Below are 21,372 nucleotides of genomic sequence, written 5' to 3'. Positions count from 1 at the left end.
ACCTGTGACACTGCAGTAGCAACTTGTATACACGATACTTAGATCTTGGTTTCTAAATTCTACAATAAAAAGTACTAGGGGATTTTGGAGAAACGTTGATTTTAGAACTGGAGCAAGTAAAATAAAAGATGAGCCTGGAACATTTGATAGTGCCAGTAAATAAGAAAATACTTAAAAATCACAAGGATGGGAGCCTGTCAAAGGACCAGTGTAAACGAGCTTATAATGGCCAAAGCAGAAACACTTTTAGCAACAAAATAAATAGTGTTAAATTATAACTGAAAGTATAAAAACAAATATATGTGTGTTTATACTGATATATTATGTAATAACATAAATACATAGTGGAAATAATCTTTTTTAAAGAAAATTTCTGAGTAATATATGTAAATATTCCCCTCCAGAAAGTAGAGCTTAACCTTCTACCATTTGATTGTAGGCTGAAATTGATCACACACTTCCAAAGAATAGAGTATGGAAAGTGAAAAATAGTAACTCCACAGTGGAGAAACCTAGCAGATATCACCAGTAATTAGTCATTTTCATATCATGTATTCTTTTATCACAAATTATTTCACCTCGGTAACATTCTTCTTCAAAACCCATGGAAAATAAAAACTCAGTCTAGTCAGGTGAAAAACACCAGACAATCTCAAATTAAAAGACATTTTCAAAAAATGCTAGACAAATACTCTTTAAAAGCAGCAGGTCATTAAAAAATAAACAAGATTGCAATCCTATCACAGGTTGGATAAGACTAAATGCAATGTACTATCCTGGCTGGGCCCTGAGATGGTAAATGGACATTAGTGAAAAACCATTTAATTCTGAATAGAGTCTATTGTTTAGTTAATAATAAGCCAACATTAATTTCTCATTTAAAAAAAAAAAACCTCTATGGTTGTGTAAGGTGACATTAGGTAATGTTGGGTGAAAGCTATCAGAAATTCTCTGCACTATCTTTGAAACATTTTAGTAAATCTGAACATTATGGGCCTGACTTGCAGGCAGACTCATCTTTCTAATGTTAACTGCTATTAAAATAAAACTATCAACCAGGTTTGTTCATCAACTTTACTCTTCAAATATTTGAAGAGTACAGAAGGAGCCATACAATTATCACCACAACAAAATATATACTTCATTTCTCTCTAAAGCATGATTGATTTAAAATACATAAGATAAACAATGAGTCCAATTTATTCCCAAGCCTTGAATTACCTAAGCATCTATTTAGCTCTAATATTGGTATATCCTAACTATAAAAAGGCAATTTCGACATTCTAAAGAAAACAACATGTTTTAATACAGAAAGTGAGCACATAATCATACCAGCCATTTTAAGCTAATTTTTGTCATTTTAAAATGAGGAAAAGTTATTACACTGCCAAAATGCTGTCTACCTTCTATAGCTTATAATTCTGAGAATGGAACTGATACAGTTACCTACAGAGAAACGTTGGTTAATTTGTTCAGTATGTTTAGTGTTATTTTTTTCTTTAAATTTTTGTCAAAATGATATATGTATGCAGCTTACACAAAAAGTTCAAAATACTTGATTTAAAGCAGTTGTCCCACTAAACTCCTCCTCATCAAAAGTTCTGCTTCCCAGAAGCAACCAATTTTAGCCAATTATGATTCAAATTTTTATCTAGAATAGCTTTAATCTAAATGTGATGCCAATATGGCTTATGTTAGTTTTTTATTGCTGCCATAACAGATTACCACAAACATAGGGACTTAAGAAAACACAAATTTATTATTATGTATCACAGTTCTATAGATTAAAGTTTCAACACAAATATCATTTGGCTAAGGTCAACACGTTAGCAGGAAGTGCGTTCCTTTCTGAAGGTTCTAGGAAAGAGCCCTTTCATTGCCTTTTCTAGTTTCTAGAGGCCAGGCGCATTCCTCAGTCGGTGGCCTTCTTCCTCTATGTTGAACACTGCATTACTCTGACCCTTCTGTTGTCACATCTCCCTCTGAGCACAGTTAGAAAAGGTTCTCTGCTTTTAACCACTCATTAGATTGGGGTCACCTAGATAATTCAGGAAAATCTCCCCTTCTCTGAGTCCCTCACCATAATTACATCAGCAAAGTATCTTTTGTGATATAAGGTCATATATTCACAAATTTTAGAGATGAATACTTAAGTATCTTTGGAGCCATTATCTGCCTGCTGCATGGCTATTTTATGGTTTATCAGCTTTAGACATTGTCTTTTGACTGCCTACTAGGAAAGGTGAAGATTCAGCTCATTGGCACTACCTATACTCCTTGCTCCACTTCCCATTTTTGGATATTTATTCTTTTTTAATTCTTACATTAGTCAGTTGGTAAGTTTAAGCAAAATATATATACCTCTTGCTTTTTTTCCTCTCTCTTTCTACTTTAGACAACACCCTTTAATTACCCACTATGTAAAATGAGTTTTATTTTTTTTCCAACATCCTTAACCCTTCTGTCAACTTAACCTTCCATAAACATATTGAGTCTTCTCTGTATCATATATCTTATATATTATGACTGCAAATATCATTCACTGGAAGTTTAAGTAGAAGATCAGAGTCACATTTCTTTTTCTCCATGGGGCCAATGTACCACTTTTCCCTCAAAAGAGAGAATGCTATTGGTGTCTAGATCTTCTTTTCTTACATGGATTGAATAAAATTTCAATGATACAAAATAATCTCACATTTATGAAGGGATAGTTTTTTATCTGAAATCCATTAAATTCAGTTAATTGAAGTTGCCTTTCTAGCCCCACATATAAGGTCTTTTGTATCCTTGAAGTTCTATTCGAAGTAGAAATTTTCTTGACTTTTCATACTCTAAACAGTAACATTTTAATTTCAGTAGATCCTTTATTGATCTCTAACTATAATTTTATATAGTACTCTGCTATTTTTTATGAATGTAATGCTAAATATTCTCTCCACATAAATTTTCTTGAATGATATAAAGATTCAAAATTGGTTACAGGTATAACAATATATAAGACAAAAAGGGGCAGTGCAAATATAAAATTCTATAATGTGTCCTGAGCTGCTTTTTTTATGCATGTCTCTCTGTTTTCCTCTCTAATTAGAAGAGAGGCAGAGATATCCTTTAAGAAAAAAATAGTAACAATATAGAAACTACTTTATTACATACTTGGATATTTTTTCAGATTTATTATTGCCTCCCACTACATTTTTGTTTATCTATGGAATATATTTCATATTAATTTAAATCATAGTTTCCATTTGTATAAGGAGAATAGGATAAATTATATTAAAATTATTTTAATATTTTTATTATATGCATATATGTATTTATAAATAGCTGTATACATATTTGTATACTTTGAAAATTACTCCTGAGAAATTTTATATGTAAGTTTTCTAAAAATGCCAATATTCTTCCTCCAAATAGAATAAATGATTGGGGAGAAATTAATCATAGGGAATGGTTCATATCACTCATGCTTATGAATAATCAAATTAATCATGAAGAGTCGTAAACCGCATCGCTTCTTTATACATACCCGAGTTTTTGTGATGTTTTTATTAAGATTCATCTCATGTAAAGGGATTTCCAATACAAGCTTAGTACTAGATAATTTCAATGGTGACTGTAATGCTGTAAGAGGAACATAAATATACTGATAAAGTGTCAACAGATATAAGCTCATAGGTACTTCTTAGTATACTTTAAAACATTAAACAATAATAAAATAAGACTTGTTTCTATATATTTTTATATTCCCAACCAGAAAATAAAATAACATTTAAAAACATTTCTATAATATCTTGATGTATCAAGTTAACAAAGTTCCATTTTGTGGAGTTTTTTAATGGTAATGAATTATAAGCAAAATAGGAAACTTATCCTTGAGATAATAAAAAAAGATGATACTAAGCTAAGAAAAAAGTAAACAGAGCTAAAATGATCTCCACACTAGAGTTTGAACAACACAGAAGTAAACAGAAATACACAAGAAAAATTTACTGGAATAGAGAAAATATATAGCTGGCATAGCATGTAACATTTCCTAGATAAAACAAGAAAACTCTGGGAGTAAATGACTATTCCATGGAAGATTAATAAAAGGGGTATCTGTAAAACTACTCATTGCATTAGACAAGATGTTATAGTCTACTGGAAAAAACCTATACTTCTTGAAACTTACCTCTAAAACATTCATAATTCTTAATGAAAGCTAAAGGGTATCACAAGCTTTTGAAAAAATAAGGAAATATAATAAAAACATTTTCTGATCCTAAAAATGTATCTATCTTACATGTGTTTTTATTATGCCACTGGAATTAATGGATGATTTGACAGGAGGTCAGAACATATGGGATAGGAGAAAGTTGTAGATAGTGTTAATCATTGTGCTACTCCCAAAACCAAACCCTAAAAGAGACAATGTTACAGCAGATATATAAAAAGTGGCACATGTAATATTGCCTTCGCATTTACAACCTGGCAACTAGGAATAACCAGTGAAAATATGTTGACTATATCTTTAAAAACAAAGCATTGTATTGGCATATTACTTGATCATTTAGAGAGCCTTATTTCATTTAAACAAATAAGTTATACTCTACCCATCACAAATTTTTGTAGAATCATTTTCTAAAGAAACAAACCACCTAAGATTAAAGATGACAGACTAACATAGCAGACACACCTTCTAAAATTAAAACATTCATTAATATCCTGACTGCCAGAAAATGATATAATATTTAACGATAAAGCCAGCTTTTTGAGAGGCATTAATAAACATGAGTGAACAGGCAAGGGTGAATATATATTAAAGAACTATTCAACATAAAAGAGAGAGACATGAAGGAATAAATAATTCAGTGAAAATGTAGTCAACAGAAAAAAGTCAATGAAATCATGTTATAATTAGAAATTAAAGGTATTATTTTCCAATAATAACAGGCTATAAACAAAGAAATAATTAATAAACACTAAGAATTCTCAGTAGTTTAAAACTGCCAAAATAATATTTTAAGATTCAGAAAAGTCAAGTAAGAAAAATATCCTGGGAAATACAATAAAAAGATGAGAAAAATGGCAATAAGAGAGACTGCCTAAGATAATATATAAATAAATAAATATATATGCATGTGTATAGATATATATGACATAATCCATAAAGTATAAAATCCAACCTATAGTAATCTGAGAATATAGAAAACGATGATAGAAAATTTTCAAGGAAATAATTTATGAATGTTTTATAGAACTAAATGACATGAGTTCCCCATTTGAAAGACCACAAAAATGTAACACAACGGTAAAAATCAAAACCTGTGGGATATGGCAAAAGCAGTGCTGAGAGGGAAGTTTTCAGCATTAAGTGACTACATTAAAAAAGAAGAAAAATTCACAAATTAACAATCTAATGTCACGCCGTAAAGAACCAGGAAAGCAAGAAAAAAAAAGCAAAGCCAAAATTAGCAGAAAAAAAGAAATAAGAATCAGAGCAGAGCTAAATGAAATAGAGACCAAGAAACAACACAAATGAGTAACAAAAAGAAAAGCTGGTTCTCAGAAAGTGTTTAAAAAATGCACAAGCTATTATACTAGCTAGACTAACAAAGAAGAGAGAAGATTCAAATAGACACAATCAGAAATGAAAACAGACAACTAATATGACAGAAATGCAGAAGATCACCAAAGACTGTTATGAACAACTATACACTCACAAATAAGAAAATCTAGAGGAACTAGACAAATTTCTGGAAACATACAACCTCCTAATATTGAACCAGGAAGAAATAAAACTCCTGAATCGACCCACAATAAGTAATGAGATTGGATCAGTAATTTAAAAAATCTACCACCCAAAAGAGCCCAGGACCAGAGAATTCATAGCTGAATTCTACCAAACATGCAAAGAATTGTACCAATCCTCCCAAAACTATTTCCTGTAAGAACTGGAACAAGACAAGAATGGCAACTTTCACACTCTTGCTCCATGTAATACTGGAGTCCTCACCAGAGCAATGAAGCAAGAGAAATAAACAAACAAATGGCATCCAAACTGAATAAGAGGGAGTCAAACTATCCCTCTGCTCACTGATATAATCTTACATCTGATAATTTGTAAAGACTCTATCAAAAAACTCTGAGATTTCATAAATGAATTCAGTAAAGATTCAGCACACAAAATTAACATATGGAAATCAGTAATGTTTCTATATACAAACAATAATCTAGCTGAGGATAAAATCATGACAGCAATCTCATTTACAATAGCTTAAAAAATAAATAAAATACTAACCAAGGAAATGAAAGATTTATATAAAGAGAACTACAAAACACTGATGAAGGAAATCATAGATGACACAACTAATGGCAAAATATTTAATGCTCATGGATTAGAAGAATCGATATCATTAAATGGTCATACTGCCCAAAGCAATCTAGAGATTCAACATAATTTCTATCAAAGTAGCAATGTCATTTTTCACAGCATTAGAAAAAACAATCCTAAAATTCATATCAGAATAATGAAACTGGACCCATACCTCTCACTATATACAAATATTAATTAACAATGGATTAAAGACCTAAATATAAAACTGTAAACTATAAGGATCCTACTAGAAAACACAGAAAAAGCTCTTCTGGACACTGATCTTGGCAAAGAATTCATGACCACGTCCTCAAAAGCAAAAACAACAACAACAAAAAAATGGGCAAATGGGACTTATTTAAACTACAAAGCCTCTGCATAGCAAAATAAACAATAAAAAGAGTAAATAGACAATATACAAAATGGGAGAAAATATTTGCAAACTATGTATCTGACAAAGGACTAATATCCAGAATCTATAAGGAATTTAAATCAAGAAAAAAAGAATAACTCATTAAAAATTGGGCAAAGGACATGAACAGAAACTTCTCAAAAGAAACAAACATGCAGCCAACAAACATGAAAAACATTTCAACATCACTAATAATCAGCAAAGTGCAAATTAAAACCACAATGAGATACTATCTTACATGAGTCAGAAAGGCTATTATTAAAAACCAAAAAACAACAGATGTTAGTGAGGCTGTGGAAAAAAGGAAAAACTTATATGCTTTTAGTGGAAATATAAATTAGTACAACATTTATGGAAATAGTGTGGAGATTTCCAGAAGAACTAAAAATTGCACTACCATTTGATCTAGCTATCCAATTACTAGGCATAAACCCAAAAAGAACGAAATCATGGAATCAGAAAGATACCTGCACTCATATGTTTATTGCAGCACTATGCACAATAGCAGAGATATGGAATAAACCTAAGTGTCCATCAGCAGAATATTGGATAAAGAAAATGTGATACACACTCACACGTGCACACACACACACACACACACACACATGCACACCATGGAATAGTACTTAGCCATAACAAGAATGAAATCATGTATTTTGAAGCAACATGGATGTAAGTGGAAGCCATTATCCTCAATGCAATAACTCAGAAACAGAGAGTCAAATACTGCATGTTCTTACTTATAAGTGAGAGGTAAAAAATGGATACACATGGACATACCCCATGGAGTAATAGACATTGGAGACTACAAAAGGTGGGATGGTGTGAGACGGCGAGGGTTGAAACCTTACCTATTGGCTATAATGCTCACTATTTGGATGATGGATACCCTTAAAGCCCAGACTTACTATGCAATATATGCATGTAAGAAATCTGCATTTGTACCTTCTAAATATATATTAATGTATATACAACATATACAATCATATATATACATATATACGAAAAGAGATTCACATGAAAGTCATCAGTATAAAATAATGGAGTACCAAGAGAAAAAAGAAGTTTCTAAAAGCTTCAAAAAGGAAACACTGAGTAGCATATAATGGATGTAGAAGAAAAATAGCAGATTTCTAAATACAACAAGAGAAGACAGAAGGTAATGATCAGAGTTTCAAAATTTGGAAGAAAAATTATTCCAATATTAAATTCTATCTTTATCAAATTATGAGATCATTCAAATGTGGAAGGAAAAATGATACATCAGACATTAAAATTTTCCAAAAAATTAACTTCCTTGGAGTTCATGATGAGCTTGATCACATTTGTTGTTAACATTGAAATGGTATTCACCAGTTGACTTATAAGAAGAAGGCTTTTGACATACCTGCCTAGCTAGCTTATCAAAACTACATTAAAATTATTAATTTATGGAGCATGGTTGGCAAAGAATAGAAATTTATCATATGGGCATTTCATATCTATGTAACTATTAAGACTACAAAAATAAGGACCATCAAACAAAAATGTCATTCTTTGGGAACAAGATTTATATAAATGTCATTCAAAACAATCTTTGTTAGGAAGCCCCAGAAAAATATAATGTACCAAAACTATGAAGCAAATCAAAAAAAAACAGGAAATCTAAGAATCTAAAAGAGTTTCCATAAATACAGTAGACAAATCTCACACAAAAGTTCTGCATCTTGCAAAGAAAGCAGTGATCTAGCTCATACTGCAACAAGACTTTGATGTGCTCCAGAGCAATGTATCAAGAAAATAAATAGAAATGGCATATTATCTGACAGGTTAGCATATGTGGAAAACTGTCCTGACAAGCATATTACAGAGCTTTGTGAAACTGGAGAATTTAGTAAAATATTCAAAGACAATCAAGCAATTATCATCTCCAAGAAAAAAAAAATGGAAAGGAAATAAAATAACCATGCATAATACACTACTTGGCTTGGCAATGAACAGTATACTGTTATAATAATTAAAACTCTGAATAAAATTTTAATTGAAATTTAAAGTATGATTATACTAGCAAAATGGAGAAGTGGGTTAAAGTTGCAGGTGAGGAAAAATGCTTGTCACTAAATAGTGTATTCATTAAATAAATTATGAGGAAAATTGCTGCCTCTGTGGTATAGGATAAACTGTAAGAATAAGAAGAATAGATTGCAATTCTGGGTTATAACCCTTGTTTGCCCTATTTTAATTTTAATATGAATACAGGGAATTTTGAAATAAAGAGATAGCAGTCTTGAGAATCATTCTCTTTTGGTAATGGCCAAGGGAATGATGGACTTGATCAGACTTTTTTGTTAACATTGAAATGGTGTTAACCAGGAGACTTATAAGAAAAAGGCCTTTGACATATCTGTCTAGATAGCCTATCAAAAATACATAGAATTTAAGAATTTATGGAGCATGGCTGGCAAAGAGTGGAAATTTATCATATAGGTGTTTCATATCTATGTAACTATTAAGAGTACAAAATTAAGGAGCATAAAACAAAAATGGCATTCTTTGGGAACAAGGTTTATATAAATGTCATACAAAATGACCTAATAAACAGCATGAGGACTAATGTTAATTATATTATGTACTGGAAATTTCCTAAGAGAACAGATTTTAAGTAATTTTGCCACCAAAAAAACGTAACTGTGTGGGATGATGGAGATGATGGATATGTTAATTTGATTGACTATAGAAATCATTTCCTATGTATACGTATATCAAAACATCATGTTGTACATCTTAAATATACACAATAAAAATTTTAAAGTTTTATCTGTTAATTCAAAACTAAAAGGAATCCCAGGGAGGAAGAAAAGAACAATTTGGAGGTATGTCTGACAGATCCCATCTTGTCAGATGAAGAAGTAATGCTACATCGTTGCCTAATTTTTCTTGTATCATTTGAATCATTAGTGAACTTTGGTTTTAGTTAAGTTACATAATACAAGTACATTTGATTTTACATCTCTAATCTTTGTGGAAGTACAAAAATATCTGCTAATGCATTACATATATATTTTGTGGAAGTAAAAAATATCTAATAAAGCATTACATATTTACCAATCCTCTAGTTGAAGAAGACATTCTAAATTTTCAAGCAATGCTCGATGCCTTGGACAAGAGAGATTTTCCATAAAGTTAACAAAGAGATCTATCGGAAAATGAGTAACACTAAAGGCAAATAACAAATCTTGGAAAACATTCACATTAAATATAAATACAATATAAAGAGCTTACCCAAATCTATCAGACAAATATGAAAACTTAAAAAGCAAAGGTACTTCACTTACCAGTGAAGTATATGCACAGACAAGTTACATAAAAATATATAATTAAAAGCAAAGATAGGAAATTTTTATCTTCATGAGCAATCAAACTGAAAATTGAAATAATGTGTTTTTAATCACATAGAAAGATTAATTATTTTCTGTCTTTCTTTTTTTTTTTCTATAGACAGCATCTTACTTTGTTACCCAGGGTAGAGTGCAGTGGCAGGATCATTGCTCACTACTACAGTCAAGGGATACTCATGCCCCAGCCTCCTGAGTAGCTGGGTCTACAGAAGTGCATCATCACATTCACATACTTTTTTTTTTTTTTTTAATTTAGAGACAGGGTTTCACTACGCTACCCAGGTTGGTCTCGAATTTCTAGCTTCAATGGACCCTCTAGCCTCAGCCTCCCAAAGTACTAGGATTGTAGGTGTGAATCAAAATTGCCAGACAAGTTATCCAATTTCTTTAGGTCAACATTAATAAGAGTTTACACCAGGCAGGAAGTAAAATCATACAACCCTTTAGAAATGTTCTATGGCAAAATTCATCAAGAACGTTTAACATGTATGTGCTTTAGAAATAATAAAATCCATTTTGAGAATCTCTCCAAAAAATTCTAAGAAAAAAGTTTTATACAAAAAATTTTTGCTATCACAATATTTATATTAACAAGAAGGTAAAAGGAAGAAACAACCTAAATGCTTATAATCATGTTTAGGTCACCTAGAAGAGGCACTTACAGGATGAAATTTTTTGCAATAGCTATCAGGGTTAATTTAAATAATTAATAAGGAACTACAATATCCAAGTAAAACTTTCTATTAAGATTAAACAGAGAGAGAACGGGTGCAGCAAAATGTTTAAACAGAATACTCCACCAATTGTCCTCCCTGCAAGGTCACCATTTAAACAAGTATCTACACAAAAAAAGCAACTAAATAAGAATCGAAAATCAAGTGAGCACTAACAGTACCTGGTTTCAACTTCATAACCCTGAAAGAGGCACTGAAGAAGTAGGTAAAACAGTCATGAATCACTGACATGACCCGTTCCATATACCCCAGCAGTGGCAGTATGGTACTGCCTCGTTAGAGCAGCAAGTGAAACTAAACCAAACACAGCTGACATCTACTCATGGAGAGAGTGTTTAAACCAGCCCCAGACAGATGTGAGTCACTGATCCCGGTAGTCTTGAGTTTCCACAAGCCTCACCACCTCAAAAAAGTTCTGTGGAACCCTAGATAAAATTGAAAGTCAGTCTAGCCCATAGGGACTGCAATTCCTAGGTGAGTCCTGGTGGCTGAACTGGGCCCAGAGTCAGTGTTCTGGGGAGGCACCTGACCTAATAAGTCACCAGCTGGGGGAGCTAAGTGAGTGCTGGCATCGCACAGCCTCTAATTCGAGGCTGCAGAGATCTCCCAAACAGAAAATCCAAAAAGAAATAAGATCAGAGCGGAAATTTGAAAAAAAAAAATGGAATAAAGAGAGAATGGAAGATCAATTAAACAAAAAAGTTGTTTTTTAAAAGAGTTAAACAAAATTGACAAATCTTTAGCCAGACTAACTAAAAAAAAAAAAAAAAGAGAGAGAGAGAGACGATCCAAATAAATAAAATCAGAGATTTTAAAAAAGACTTATTAAAACTGATACTGCAGAAATTCAAAGGGTCATGAGTGCTACTATGAGCAACTATATATCAATAAATTGGAAAATCTAGGGGAAGTTGATAAATTCCTATACACATACAATGAACCAAGATTGAACCAGGGGGAAATTTCAAACCTGAACAGACAAATAACAAGTAATGAGATTCACGACATAATAAAAAGTCTCTTAGTAAAGAAAACCTGGTATCATCAGTGTTGTATTTTACCAAACATTTAAAGAAGAACTAACACCAATCCCCCTCAAACTATTCTTAAAAATAGAAGACAATGGAATACTTCCAAGTTAGATATGAGGCCAGTATTCCTCTGATATCAAAACCAGACAATGACACATCAAAAAAAAAAAAAATAGAACAGGCCAATATCACTGATATTGATATTGAATATTGATGTAAAAATCCTCATCAAAATACTAGCAAGTCAAATTCAGCAATACATTAAAATGATCATTCATTATGATCAAGTGGGATTTATCCCTGGGATGCAAGGATGAGGATGAGACAATATATGTACATCAATCAATCTGATATATCATATCAAAAGAATGAAAGACAAAAACCATGTGATAATTTCCATTAATGCTGAAAGAACATTTGATAAAATTCAACATCCTTTCACGATAAAAGCCCTCAAAAAACAAGGGGATAGAGGGAGAATACCTCAACATAATAAAAGTCATATTTGACAGACCCACAGCTAGTATCAAACTGAAAGTCTTCCTCTAAGATATGAAATATGACAAGGATGCTCACTTTCTCCACTCTTATTCAACATAGTATTGGAAATTCTCGCCAGAGTAATCAAACAAGAGAAAGAAATAAAGGCATACAAATCGGAAAGGAAGAAGTAAAATTAACTTTGTTTGCAGAGCAATATTATCTTGTATTTGGAAAAACCTAAAGACTACACCAAAAAATACTGTAAATGACTAATTCAGTAGAGTTACAAGATACAAAATGAACAGAAAAACCAGTAGATTTCTATATGCCAAAGGCGAACAATATGCAAAAGCAATTTTAAAAGTAATTCCATTTGCAATGGTCATAAATAAAATTAAATACCTAGAAATTAATCAAAGAAGTGAAAGATCACTACAATGAAAATTATAAAACACTAATGAAAGAAATTGAAGAGGGTGCCAAAAAATGTGATGATATTTCATGTTCTCAGTTTGGAATAATCACTATTGTAAAATTATCCATATTACCCAAAGCAATCTACAGATTCAATGTAATCCCCATCAAAATACCAATGACATTCCTCACAGAAATTGAAAAAACAATCCTAAAATTTACATGGAACCACAAAAGATCCAGAATAACCAAAACTATCTTAGGCAAAAGTTCAAAACTAGAGGTATAATATTACCTGACTTGAAATGATACTACCCAGCTATAATAATCAAAACAGCATGATACTGTCAGAAAAAAGACACAGAGATAAATGGAATGAAATAGACAGATCAGAAACAAATCCACACACCTACTGTGAACTCATTTTCAACAAAAAAGTCAAGAAAACACAATGGGGAAAAGACTCTCTTCAGTAAGTGGTACAGGAAAACTGGATATCCATATTCAGAAGAATGAAACTAGACTACCATCTCTCACCAAATACAAAAGTTAAATCAAAATTAATTAAAGGCTTAAATCCAATACCTCAAACTATGAAACTTCTACAAGGAAACATTTGTGGAAACTCTCCAGGACATTGGTCCAGGCAAAAATTTCTTGATTAATAACTCATAAGCACAGGCAACCAAAGCAAAAATGGACAAATGATATCACATCAAGTTGAAAAGCTTTTGCACAGCAAAGTAAACAATCCAAAAAGTGAAGAGACAATATCCAAATGGGATAAAATATTTGCAAACTACCCATCTGACAAGGGTGTATCTGTACCACATGTTCTTTATCCAGTAATCTGTTGATGGAACCTTAGGCTGCTTCCTAATTTGACTGTGATGAACAGTGCTGCAACAAACATGGGAGTGCAGACATCTCTTTGATATACTGATTTCCTTTGTCTTGGGTATATGCCCAGCAGTGGGATTGCTGGATCATACGCTAGCTTTATTTTTATTTGTTTGAAGAAACTTCAAACTTCAAATGGGTTAATAACCAGAATATGTAAGAACCTTAAACAACTCTATGAGAAAAAATCTAATAATCCAATTTAAAATTGAGCAAAAGAATAGACATTTCTCAGAAGAAAACATACAAATGGCAAACAGACATATGAAAATGTGCTCAACATCATTGATCATCAGTGAAATGCAAATCAAAACTACATGAGAGATTATCTCACCCTAGTTAAGGTGGCTTTTACCTAAAAGACAGGCAATTACAAATGCTGGCAATAACAAATAGAGGAAAGGGAACTCTTGTACACTGTTGGTTGATGGGATTATAAATTAGTAGAACCACTATGGAGAAAAGTTTGAAGATTCCTTTAAAAAACATAAAAATAGGCTAGCATATTATCCAGCAATCCCACTGTCGGGCATATACCCAAAAGAAAGGAGATCAGTATATCAAAGAGATATCTGCACTCCCATGTTTGTTGCAGCACTGTTCACAACAGCCAAATTAGGGAGCAACCTAAGGGTCTATCAACAGATTACTGGACAAAGAAACTGTGGTACATATATACAATGGAGTACTATTCATCCATAAAAAGAATGAGATCCTGTCATCAGCAACAATATAAATGGAACTGGAGGTCATTATATTAAACAAAATAAGCCAAGCACAGAAAGACAAATATCACATGTTCTTACTTATTTGTAGGATCTACACATGAAAACGATACAGCTCATGGAGACAGAGAGTAGAAGGATGGTTACTATAGGCTGTGAAGGGTAGTAGGTGGATGAGGGGGAGGATAAGGGTATAGTTAATGGGTTCAAAAACATAATTAGTAAGAATAAGACTTAGTATTAGCTAGCACAACAGGGTGACTATAGTGAATAATAATTTAATTGTACACTTAAAAATAACTAAGAGTATCACTGAATTGTTTGTAATACAAAGAATAAATGTTTGATAGGATAGATACCCCATATTCCATGATGTGATTATTACCCGTTGCATGCCAGTATCAAAACATCTCATGTGCCCCATAAAAATATACACCTATGTACTCCCAAAAATTAAAAATTAAAAAATAAAATGAAACAGAGCTAGTTTCAACTTAGCATAAGCAGTAAGATCACAAGCATATTTAACAATAAATTAACAAAAGCAATGTATAAAGCAAAAAAAGATAACAAAATATTAAGAACTTCAAATATTTGAATTTCAGATATTTTTGTTTCTACATTTTCCAATTTTCTTTAACAATGCTTCTTAATTTTTAATTTTCAAACAAGTAAATGTTTTGAAAGCTTATCTACCTAATTCAAGAAGGAATATTAGATTATAATTACTTTCAAAAAGAAATTCTTAAGACAAAGAAAAACTTTAACTTCATTGAGCCTCCATATCAGCTTTGGAATTCCTAATTCTGGATTTTAAATCAGAGTGAACTATTTTTTATCACGTTCATGCTATTTTAGTGAGACCTCTCTTACTAGTTGCCAAATGCAATTATTAACTGATAGGATGCTACCTACTATTTTATAATAAATGACAATTTAACTTAATATGAGAACTATAAAAACAAAAATAGACTTCTTTTCATGAAAAATACACACATATGATTGAAAGCAAGGCCAACTTGAAAAATGTAATTTGCAGAGTACATCACTTTTTATTTTTTAATATTTGAAGAAAATGAGTAGATAAATATTCAGCCAAACTTTCAAATTTGTAAAACACTTCTTCTTTTCATGTACTTAGTCTTTTAGTAATCCATCCCTTTGGAATAGAGATATGTTCTTGAACATAATTCTTGTTTTATTTTATATCAAATATATTTTGTAGTATTACAATAATTTATATTTTTGCCTTAGTTATTTAAAAATTTACCACACAATAAACTACTAAATTGGCCTGATTTTAATTCTATTCTCATATTTTAGCAAGTTACTTACCAGAGAGTGTATCTGTGCTGCTTATGAACATTCAAATCTCATAGGCACAATTTAAGTGACACACAAAGGAATCCTATCCACATTTTGTTTTCTAATATTTCTATTTATGAAAAATAAATATCATATTCTTTTTAAAAATCTTTTAGACATGTAAGTGTAAATCTTTGGCCTACCAACACCAATTAATTATTTTATATTACATACCAATAGCTTGAACACAACATGGTCGGATAAGTGGTACTGTTATTGGATCCGAAGGGGCACTAGATAAATATTTAGTGTAGAGCTTTGAAGACTGAAAGAAATTAATCCGAACTTGAATGGCAAATTCAACTACTGCGACCTGATAGAAAAAAATACATTATACTTGTTAATTTTTGCTTTGAGAAATATAGGACACTATTTATTTAGCCAAACGACAGTTTTTAAAAGCACTTTTAAAAAATAAAATTATCTTGTGACATTACATTACATTTTTTAAAACAAGATGATTCATTTTTAATTAATTCAAAAATGATTCTAAAAAATACAAATAAATTTTGAATAATTCTTATTCATTCAAAATGAACCAGATTTTAAATATAAAATCCAAAGCAGTAAATATTTAGGAAGAAATTATAGAAAAAAAAAATCCTTGTAATCCTTGGGAAAGCGAAGATTCCTAAATGTAATAGCAATCATCTATTAGATCATCTATTTAAAAGCAATTAAATTGTACAGCATCAATTGTTTAATCTGTTATTTTAAAAGACATTATTAAGAAAATAAAGCTGTAAGTCAAAAGACATTTTTCTCACAAAAAAATCTATCTTTATCCAAAATACATAAAGAATACCCAAAGTTCAATTTTCTAAAATGAACTAATGAAAAAGTTTGTAAAAAATTTGAAAAGATACTTCAGAAAAGAAGTTATACAAATAATATATTAGCACATGGAAAGATGCTTCATATTAACAAAATGCAAATTGAAACCATATGAGATATCACTTCACACCTATCAGAATTGCTTAAACAAAAATAACATGTGAACACCTAAAACATTTATACATTGCTCATGAGAATGCAAAATTTTATAGTTACTTTGAAAAACAAAGTAACTTCATTATTGGAAAGTTTTCACATAAAGCTCAGGGCTCCCAAATTTAGGTGTTTACCCAACAGAAGTGAAACTTATTCATACAACTTATTTATTATTGCCAAAAACTGAAAATAATCCAAATGCCCTCCAAATGGTGAATGAATAACAAACTTGCTTTTCAACAATAGAAAGAATGAACTACTGTTGCATACAATAATGTGGATGAATTTCAAAGGTACTATGCTAAGTGAGAGAAGTCAGACTGAAAACCTCATGATTACCTTATGAATACCTTATGATTTCACTTATATGGCATTTTATAAAAGGCAAAATTATGGGGTCAAATTCAGATTAGTGTTTCCCAAGGACAGGAGTTGGAGGAGAGATTGAATACTAGGTCTTATTCATTCTTTTTAACAATGTTTTTTGTACTCATTAACCACCCACAGTTCCCTTTCATCCACCTACTACCCTTCATAGCCTATAGTAATACACACAAGAAAAAAGTACAGAAAGTGATGCAACCGTTCTCTATATTGATTTTGGTATTTTTTGCACAATTGTACACATTTGTTAATATTCATATATCAGAAAGAGACTTTTAGCGTATGCACAATTTTTTAAAAAGTTAAAGCAAATGCCTTGGCTCTGATTTTTATACATCTGGATTCAAAACTCAAAATGGACTGACAATATCGGCACCTAGGCAATGAACAGTCAGAGCTATAAAATATATTTGCAATTATATAGTGCGAGCCCTTCATTTCGAAAAAAAAGAATATGTGGTCCAGTCTTGATGAAAACACAGAGTCTGCATCAGAAAGAAAGAGTCGATCTGCATGTCTGGGGTTTTATCAAAACTAAAAAGGTTGGTTTCAGCCAAATGGTAAACAGGCAGCTACAAATGTCCATGGCCCCACAGAAACATCAAAAACACACAAAAACTGTCAGGAACCATGTTGTCAGAACTGGAAAAACGTCAAAAGTTTACTGCAATCAAGTGAACACTGAATCAAAAAAAAAGACAACTTAAAAACAGCAGGAAAGCTCGGTGGCACTTTCACTTGCCCTTATTCCACTCCCTCTGACTCAGCAGTTATCTTGAGGCTAGCAGCCTTCCTTTCCCAGTATAAGACCCTGATACCTGATTTTTAATTTTTTTTTATTAAATTAAATTTTTTATTTTGCTTTAAGTTCTGGCATACATGTGCAGAATGTGCAGGTTTGTTACATAGGTATACATGTGCCATGGTGGTTTGCTGCATCTGTCATCCCGTCATCTAGGTGTTAATCCCCACATGCATTAGGTATTTGTCCCAATGCTCTCCCTCTACTTGCTCTCTACCCACCAACAAGCCCCAGTGTGTGATGTTTCCCTCCCCGTGTCCATGTGTTCTCATCATTCAACCCCCACTTATGAGTGAGAACATGTGGTGTTTGCTTTTCTGCTTCTGTGTTAGTTTGCTGAGGATGATGGCTTCCAGTTTCATCCAGGTCCCTGAAAAGGGCATGATCTCATTCTTTTTTATGGCTGCATAGTATTCTATGGCATATATGTGCCACATTTCCTTTACACAGTCTATCATTCATGGACATTTGGGCTGGTTCCAAGTCTTTGCTATTGTTAGTAGTGCTGCAATAAACATACGTGTGCATGTGTCTTTATAGTAGAAAGGTTTATAATCCTTTGGGTATATGCCCAGTAATGGAATTGCTGGGTCAAATGGTATTTCTGGTTCTAGATTCTTGAGGAATCGCCACACTGTCTTCCTCAATGGTTGAACTAATTTACACTCCCACCAACAGTGCAAAAGTGTTCATATTTCCCCACAGCTTCACCAGCATCTATTGTTTCCTGACTTTTTAATAATAACTATTCTGACTGGCATGAGATGGTATCTCATTGTGATTTTGATTTGCATTTCTCTAATGACCAGTGATAATGAACTTTTTTTCATATGTTTGCTGGCCACATGAATGTCTTCTTTTGAGAAGTGTCTGTTCATATCCTTTGATAGATTAAACACTTAAATATAAAACCCCAAACCATAAAAACCCTAGAAGAAAACCTAGGCAATACCATTCAGGACATAGGCATTGGAAAGGACTTCATGACTAAAACACCAAAAGCAATTGCAACAAAAGCCAAAATTGACGAATGGGATCTAATTAAAGAGCTTCCGCACAGCAAAAGAAACTAGCATCAGAGTGAACAGGCAACCTATACAATGGGAGAAAATATTTGCAATCTACCCATCTGATGAAGGTTTAATATGCAGAATCTACAAGGAACTTAAACGTACCTGGTTTTTGATAAAACAGGGCAGACTTTATTCAGAAATTATTGTATTTGTCTCTCCCAACGTTTTTGGGGCTACATGAAGAACTGATGCAAGGTGCTTGCCATGTTTTGCCTATCTTTGAATTCATTCAAGGCAGAAAAGCAGTGAAATTGTTCAAAAATATTATAAGATAAACAAAAAACCCAAAGCCACCAGACAGAATATTATGGTTGAGACATACAAACATTACCTAAAGTCTGAAAATAAAAGCAGGGAAGTGTTCGGAGAAATTAAGGCATTTAAAAGTGCCCAGGAGAATTTAGAAAGCATCAAGAGTACTCAGGGTAGGACATGTGCTCAGAAAACTCCTGAGACGATGCTCAACTTTCATCTTCGTCTGACTCTAGGCTAAGTGCAAGCGGTAAGTAAAAACTAAGAAAATATTGTAAACAACCTCGCTAAATGCTGAAGAAGTGCCTCAGGACACTCTATCCAAAAAGACTATAATAGATGATTTATGTGTCTGATTATTTTAGTTCCTGGAATTTAAGGAAATGTATCTCAAAACACTACTCAACACCAGACAAAGGAACAGATACTTCAGTGACCTTGAATAGCAAAGAATGTATTCTTTACAATAATAGTTTTGAAAAGTCAATAAACAAATGGATGACTATACCCTTCAACAAACCAGAAGAGTAAACCCAGGGAAAGGAGGATAATCTGATGTACAGAGTTACCACATTATAATATCCAAATGTCCAGTTTTCAATAACCAAAAACAAAACAAAGATTATTAAGAAAGCCCAGCCATAGGACTTTATTAGAAAAATACTTTAAAATCACTGTCTTAAATGTGTTCACAGAACTAAAGGAAACCACAGAAAAGAACAAAAGAATATCATGAAAATAATGTATGTACAAAATGAGAATATCAACAAAGAGAAATCATAACAATAAAACAAAAAGTTGGCTGTTAGAAAACATCTAAAAAATGACAAAACTTTAAACTAGTCTGACAGTTGAGAGAAGACATGAATAACTAAAATAAAAAATGAGATTACAGACATTACTATCAACCACATAAAAAAAATGGGTAATTAGGCCAGGCATGGTGGCTCATGCCTGCAAACCCAGCACTATGGGAGGTTGAGGTGTTTGGATCAGCTGAGGTTAGGAGTTGGGGGCCAACCTGACCAACATGGAAAAACCCTGTCTCTACTAAAAATACAAAAACTAGCCAGGCGGGCATGGTTGCAGGCACCTGTAATCCCAGCTACTTGGGAGGCTAAGGCAGGAGAATAGTTTGAACCATCGAGGTGGAGGTTGCAGTGAGCCGAGATCATGCCATTGCGCTCCAGCCTAGACGACAAAGCAAGACTATCTCAAAAAAGAATAAAGACGGCGAGGATGGGGGATAAATCAAAGAGAATACTATTTACAACTGTACACCATTAACTTATAGAAACTAGATGAAATTGACAGATTCCTAGAAAACACAAATTACACAATCTGACTCAAGAAGAAACAGAAAATATGAACAGATCTATAGCAATTCATTTGGATTTTGATGGTGATAGCATTTACTCTGTAGATTATTTTGGGTAATATGAACATTTTAATAATTTTGTTTTCCAATCCATGGACATGTCTTTCCATTTCTTTGTGTCTTCTTTAATTTCTTTCATCAGTGTCTTATAGTTTTCAGTGTTTAAGTCTTTTATTCCCTTGGTTAAATTTATTCCTAAGGATTATATTGTTTTTCATGTTATTGTAAATGAGATTCTTCATTTCCCTTTTGAATGGCTCATTGTTAGTGAACAGAAACACAAATAAATTTGAATGTTAATTTTGTATCATGCTACTTTACTAAATTTGTTTAATAGATCTAATAGTTTTTTGGTAGAATCTTTAGGTTTTTCTACATATAGAATTATATCACCTTAAAACAGAAAAAAAAGTACTTCTTCCTTTCTAATTTAAATTTCTTTTATTTCCTTCCCTTGCCTAATTGTTCTGTCTAGGGCTTCTAGTACTATGTTGAAAATAAGTGGTGAGACTGGGTATCCTTGTCTTGTTCCTGATCTCAGAGGAGATGCTTTCAATTTTTCTTCATTGAGTATGATGTTAATTGTGGGCTTGTCAGAGGTTGCCTTTATTACATTGAGGCATATTCATTCTATGCTTACTTTTCTGAGTATTTTTACATAGAAATATATTGAGTTCTGTCAAGTGCTTTTTCTGCA

General features: G+C 32.1%; 1 protein-coding gene and 1 long non-coding RNA gene across 2 annotated transcripts in view; one reads left to right on the top strand and one right to left on the bottom strand.

The window, feature by feature from the left end:
• The window catches only part of CFAP47 (cilia and flagella associated protein 47), a 443,615-nt gene that overhangs the window by 322,143 nt on the left and 100,100 nt on the right, over positions 1–21,372 (bottom strand). Inside the window, exons 22-23 of the mRNA XM_032286197.1 lie at positions 15,971–16,109; positions 3,527–3,621 (exon numbers count right to left, since the gene is read on the bottom strand). Of these exons, the coding sequence (XP_032142088.1) occupies positions 3,527–3,621; positions 15,971–16,109 (234 nt within the window). The remainder of the gene's footprint in view (positions 1–3,526; positions 3,622–15,970; positions 16,110–21,372) is intronic.
• LOC116556812 overlaps positions 1–21,372 on the top strand; it is a 117,280-nt gene that overhangs the window by 22,762 nt on the left and 73,146 nt on the right. The gene's annotated exons all lie outside the window — the stretch shown is intronic.

Source organism: Sapajus apella, unplaced genomic scaffold, assembly GCF_009761245.1.
Source record: "Sapajus apella isolate SASKATOON/1434 unplaced genomic scaffold, GSC_monkey_1.0 scaffold17, whole genome shotgun sequence".
NCBI lineage: Eukaryota > Metazoa > Chordata > Mammalia > Primates > Cebidae > Sapajus > Sapajus apella.
This window is presented reverse-complemented; position numbering and strand designations above follow the sequence as displayed.